This window comes from Hipposideros armiger, unplaced genomic scaffold (genome assembly GCF_001890085.2).
Source record: "Hipposideros armiger isolate ML-2016 unplaced genomic scaffold, ASM189008v1 scaffold_16, whole genome shotgun sequence".
Classification (NCBI taxonomy): Eukaryota; Metazoa; Chordata; class Mammalia; order Chiroptera; family Hipposideridae; genus Hipposideros; species Hipposideros armiger.
In genome coordinates, this window is record NW_017731366.1 from 2,533,508 (window position 1) to 2,539,599 (window position 6,092).

Sequence of the window (6,092 nt, forward strand, 5' to 3'; positions counted from 1 at the left end):
GTGATGTCTAGAGCTGTGGCAGCCACTCTATAACCATGAAGTGACAAGTCTATAGACAAAAAGACAACCATCTGCTGTGCAGAAAGATGGAGAGAGCCTGACACCAAAAATCACTGAGTTACAAACCATCCCTGTGATCTCCCAAACCACACCACTGGATAGTCCACAGTGTTAACCAATGTCCCTGTTACTTGCAGCTAGAAAGCACCCTAACACCTGGGGTGGGGGCGGGGGGGGGGAAGGCAAAGCATTGAAATAAAATAAGGAAAAGTTAACCTTTATAAGACCTGGAGATGACAAATTCTCAAGAAGCCTACTACTGTAACCCCTTGGAGGGGAAGACCTGGGTTCTGGGGAGATAATTATCTGTGTTAGGCTGCCTCCAAAGGCAAGAAACAGAAACTCCAAGGAACTTAAACAACAAGAGCTCCAGGATCAGTTGATTCGGATGCTCAACAATGTCATCAGGAACCCAGGCTCCTCCGCTCTCTCTGCTCAGCAATGCTCAGCAATGCTTCCAATGGGCTCCCTTTTCAGGCTGTAGCAAGATAGAAGCGCCCCTCCAGGTGGCACGTCCAGTATGACAAGGCCTATGGAGTCCTGTGTGATCTACCGCATCCCCCATTATACCTCTGGTTCCCTCAGCTGCACTTGCTTGTTCTTCAAACATGCTTCAAACTCCTGCCTCGGGGCCTCTCCACTTGCTGTTCCCTCTATCTACAGTGCTGTTCCCATACATGTCTACCTGGCTCTCCATCTCCTTCAGGTCCTTACTCAACTATCACTTTCCCAGTGAGGCCTGTCTTGACCACACTATTTACAATTATAACCACCTCGCTACTCCCCATCCCCCTTCAGGCTTAATTTTTCTCTACAGCATGTAACTGCATCCAACACAGGGCACAGTCCCTTGCCTGTTTGATTGTCTGGGCCCCACCTGCCTAGAAGGTGTGCTCAAGGAGCTCAGAAATGCTTTTCTGATTGTCCCCAGGGCCTACCAGAGTAGGTATCCCATAAATATCTGCAGAATCAAGGAAAGAAAGACAAGAGATGGGCAATATCCACAGGAACAAATGGCAGAGGGAGGATGTTTTCAGAGACCTCCTTCCCCCCATTAGTCAACCCCCAGCCTTCCCCCAGCATCTCATCCAGAATCACGCATGCCAGGCCTCAACCAGTCACTGACAAAGAGAAGGGACTTCCTTTAGCTCCAGAGAGGCTGGGGTCAGTGGGTGTTGGGCGTGGGGGTGTGGACCCCTGAACAAAATGAAGAGAGATGGAGAAATGGATGCTGGGAGTGCCCCGCAGTACCGGTTCTACCCTCCAACCACTGGTTCTCCTGGGCTTTCTCTTGTGTGTGGGTGAAAACCAGTGACCATCTCATCCCTTCGCTGTGTCTAAAAAGAGTTGTCAGCACTTGCTGCCTCCCCTGCCCCATCCATGCCTCACCCAGCTGGAATCAGGCTTCCACCTCTGGCCTTGAAATCTGCCTCTCACCAGGGTTATCACTGACCTACGTGTTTGTAAGTCCAATGGAGCCTCCTGGTCCTGATGTGACTCTGCCCTGCTGACCACTTCAGCCTCCTCTCCAGCCCAGCTCTGCAGCGACCTGTCTGTCCCACTTCCAAGGTCATTATGCTACAGTGACCCCATCAGTGTCGGCTGCATCTAGCCCCCTTCCCCACCCGTCCCCAATTTCATCTTCTGGGGGAAATCACAGCTCCAAGCCTTGGAAAACTGAGGCGAGTTCGTTCGAAACGTAGTTTCGAAATCTCAGCAACCGCAGGGGAGAGAAACTGGGTCCAGGAGTTGGGTTGGGGGCGCGACCAGGGGTGGCGCCGGGTGGGCCGCGCTCCCTCAGGGGAGGAGTCTCCACTGTCCCCCTAGACCCCCGGCCCCACGGCCCTAGCCTGACACCCCCGGCCTCGCGCCGCGACGGCGCCGCCGAGTCCGGGCTCTGAGCCGGGGCAGCAGGAGACCAGGCGGAGCGGGGCGGGGCGGGGCGGAGGGGCCCAGGGGCTGCGGGAAATGCCGAGAGGGCGCGGCCGAGTGGGGACCCAGGCTCCCTGCACCCCGCCGCCCCGGGGGCGGAGGGGAGGGGCCCGCTGCGACCTTATTTCCTCGAGCGCCGGCGTCGCCAGCTCCGAGCCCGTCCTGCGCTGCGCTAGCCCTCCCGTGTCCATGCAGCCCCGCCGGCAACCGCTGCCGGCGCCTGGGCCCGAGGGCCCGCGCCCCACCGCCCCGATGTTTGCGCTGCTGCTGCTACTGCTCGCCCTCCAGGGGGCGGCGGCGAAGCCCGCGGGGTCCGCAGGGCCGGAGGACTCCGAGTGGCGCCAAGACACCGAGCTGCAGCGCGGGCTCCTGCAGCAGGCGGCGCGCGCGGCGCTGCACTTCTTCAACTTCCGCGCGGGTTCGCCCAGCGCCCTGCGAGTGCTGTCCGCCGTGCAGCAGGGCCGCGCGTGGGTGAGTGCGGGAGCCACAGCGAGGGCGCGCGCGGGGATCGGCCACGCACCACGTAAGCGGCGACGCCTGTGAGCGCGTGCCTGTCCGCCCTGCGGCGGGTCCGCGACGGAGACTGAACTAAGTGCCTCCGCGCCCCAGAAGTGTCCACGGCGTGGCGAGGGCGCATTGGTGTGCAGAGCCCTTAGAAAACTGGCCGCCTCTTTCTAGTATTTACGAGGCCATGGATTTTTCACAGGGCAGCTCCCATACCTGGGAAAGAGGCGCATGGCCAGACTGAGAAATAGGCCCAAAAGCCAAGGGGTTAACCTTGTCTGGGGGTTACCCAGAGCTGGTTGCTATTGGGGAGGTCACAGCGGGCGCGACCCACCAGCAAAAGCCCTGGGCAGAATTTCTAAATTCTAAGCCAATTCCCACGCGCGGCCAAGGACTGGCTTGTCGATTGCGGGCCACCAGGCAAGGGCTTCAGGATGTGGTTAGAATTTACGCATGGGCTTGGGTAGGAGCCTTGGTAATCCTGGCGTCTGCTTTAATGGGAGTGAGCGGACCACGGCTCCATTTTCTATGTGAAGGGAATGAGTGAGAACGTTACGGGTCGTTGTTTGGTTGCTGATTTCAAGGGACTGGCTGTAGGTTTTGTTTTGTGTCTATGGAGGTACATTGCTTCCTCCATCATATCGACGATTACAAGTTGTAGAACTACACTAAGCCTGCCCCCCAAAGTAATGATATTCTTTACAGCAATTCCCAAATATTCCACAGAGCCTGCAGACTCAGCCTCAAAAGAATCTAGTATTGAGTATAGAGTGTAAATAGGTAGAGTTTTAGAATGGCAGTAGGATTTTAGTTTAAGATTGTTCTATACCTGGTGTCAGACACCGGTAGAGAAGGGCTTTTGGAAACTCAGTCTTGGTTTCTCAATGACTTAATCCTGCACCTAGGGTGGCTACCTTTATGGAAGATGAAATGAAATTGTTCCTTGAAAGAGGCAGCCTATACCTGTCACCTGTTTTAACAATCCTTGCTGTCTCAGGGAGGAAAAAAAAGTTCAGTTTTACTAGCCCAGCAGAGGAGTGAGGGAACAGAGCTTGAGAATGTTTATCAGAGGAGAGCAGCCACCTCCCAGAGCCCAAGGTGGGTGTGTCTGAAGATCTGCTCCCTGGTTACCAGCCAGGGACATTTCCTACTGAAAACCGTGTTCAGGTTTCTAAGATACACCAGCTTTCAAATGCCAGGAGTATTTCTCTTCCTTCTAGGACCATGAAAAAAATAAAATAAGATATTTTGCATTTTTTATGCATTTGGTCATTCCCTTGGAAAAAAATAAAATACTTGGCATCTTTAACAGAATAAACTAGCTCTCAAAACCCAAGTGAATTAAGAAAAAGTTCCTTTCCTCTTCCAAAAGTGACTGCTTTTCATCTGTAATGGTATAATTTTCCTGAATTTTAGAGGGATCCTCCTGGGGGGCCCAAAAGGGCGTGGGTGGGACTAAGTAAATTAGAGGCAGATGTGCGTGACTGGGAGGAGTTAAGTAGAATCCAGGACATTGACCCTAAGAAAGGGTAAGTTCCTGTTGTCATCTGGTTCAGCTTTACGTTTCCACGTTTCCTCCAAAAAGGGTTTTAAATGTTTTAAAATCAAGGAGCCAAGGAAGAGAGAGCTTAATGACGTTCAGGACCAAGACTCTTCAGGAGCCTAAAATGGTTTCAGTTTCTCTCAGGAATTCGGTGAAATTATTTTCCTCCATTTTGGTGCCTCCAAATATCACCACTAAAGAAGAGCCCACTTCAAGGGTGATCAAGGCAGCCTCGGGCAGGGTGTGTCTTACGCTTCTGACAGTGGGGCTCCCAGGGTTCCTGGGGGTAGCAGAAGCACAGGAGGAAGTGGCTGAGAATGAGTGCTGATTTCCACTAGGGAACTGCCACAGGCTGGCTTTCTAGAATGTGGGGGACCAGCTGGTGGGGTATTGTGGGGAGCCCAGATGCCAGCCCATGCTTTGCCTCTAATGAGCCACGCTACCTAGAGAAGGTCATAAAAGTCTTCTCAGGCTACTTCCTCACTTGGAATGAAATTAATCCATGTTCTGCCAACCATTACAGGTATTCGTAAGAGTCATACAAGGTGATATAAGTACTGATTATAAAGTATAAAAATCCATCAGTTATTTCTTGAGCACTTACTATGTGCCAGGCACTGGGCTAGACATTGTGGTCCTAATTCAGATGGGGAGAGGGATCATCAGGAAGGCTCCTGAGAGTCATTCAGTGTAGCCCATCACTCAGCTGCCTGAATGAGGAGCAGAGACACCACCCACACGGAGCTTTCAAGGTGGTGACTTAGGAATTTCTGCTTCAATTACAAGAGCAGTCGTAGCATTGACAAGAAGTGAAAAATGGTAGATCCCCAAACTCAGGTTTATCCAATGAGTGCATTTTCAGAGTGAGCACTCACTTGCTACATAATGTCTGTCGTGCACCCAGGACTGACCTCGGGGTGAGCAGGTGGCTGGGTGGGTGAGAGAAGTGTAGCTGGTAGGGGTCCCTCTCCATCCTCAGGGTCAGCGCGTCCCTTTGTAAGATGAGAGGCTGGGACCAAGTCACGGTGTTTCAAACTAATGGACCACTAGTGGGTTATGAAATCAGTTTAGTAGGTTGCAGTTGTTTTGTGGTGGTTTTTTTTTTTGTGTGTGTGTGTGTGTGTGTGTGTTGGCCGGGGGTGCGGGGTTGTTTGTTTTTATTGAGATAGTTTGGAAATACAAACTATTAGAATACATTATATCACAGAAGGAAGGGTAAGTAGTGCCTCAAAAAGTTTCAAAGATGTATGTATGAACTAGGTAGGTCATTATGAAAAATGCAGTTCTTGCTGTGTCAGCAAAACAAACAAACAGAAACAAAGAAAATCAGTGAACCAAGAGATTTTTAAGACCTCTTCTGGGTCGGAAATTTCCTTGTGTTTTCTTGGTTCTGCAAGGGTCCCTCATTTTAGAAACACTGTTGCCCTCAAGTGGTAAAACGTAGTAATGGCTGTGGTAGTAAATGCAACTGAGAAGAAACGGGTGCACTGGTGGCAGAGCCAGTGAACACTCTGTTTTGTTTGGTTTTGTTTTGGTTACTAATTGTGGGAAGTGGTCCCAGACCCAGGCTTCTGTTCCCTCACTAACCCCTGCCTGATGCCATCTCCTTCCTGGTCTTGTTCTTCCATGACGCAAGGAGGCTTCAACTTTTCTGCTATCACAGGGCACAGCTCAGGATCATAGCGGGCGATTTTGAGTGGTGTTGAGAGCTCTCGTGCTACCCAGGGCATCCTAGGTCAGCCCCACTCCTCTCTACTCAGACTGCCCCTTACACTGAGACAAGTATCCCCTGGCCACTCAGCAAACCCTGGGACCTCTGGCCCCTGCCCCAGCAGCCGGCGAGAGAGCAGCCCTTTCCTGACATACTCGTATAGAGAGACTGGCTGAGATCTTTGTGTGCACACACTTCATGATAAGTCAACCCATTTGGGAATCAGCCGTTGTTTGGAGATTGGTCACTTAAGGTGAATGCCCTGTAGCCTGGACTGCACCAGTAGTTAGAAACCGAACTGAAGCAATTGACCAAAAGTGTGTGGTGGTGGTGGGGGTGGGG

The 6,092-nt window shown here is 52.1% G+C and overlaps 1 protein-coding gene across 1 annotated transcript in view; it reads left to right on the top strand.

Moving 5' to 3' along the window:
- Positions 1 to 2,054: 2,054 nt before the first annotated feature.
- The window catches only part of RARRES1 (retinoic acid receptor responder 1), a 33,365-nt gene continuing 29,327 nt past the window's right edge, over positions 2,055 to 6,092 (top strand). The window contains exon 1 of the mRNA XM_019627821.1: positions 2,055 to 2,463. Within this exon, the coding sequence (XP_019483366.1) occupies positions 2,182 to 2,463 (282 nt within the window). The 5' untranslated portion in view covers positions 2,055 to 2,181. The remainder of the gene's footprint in view (positions 2,464 to 6,092) is intronic.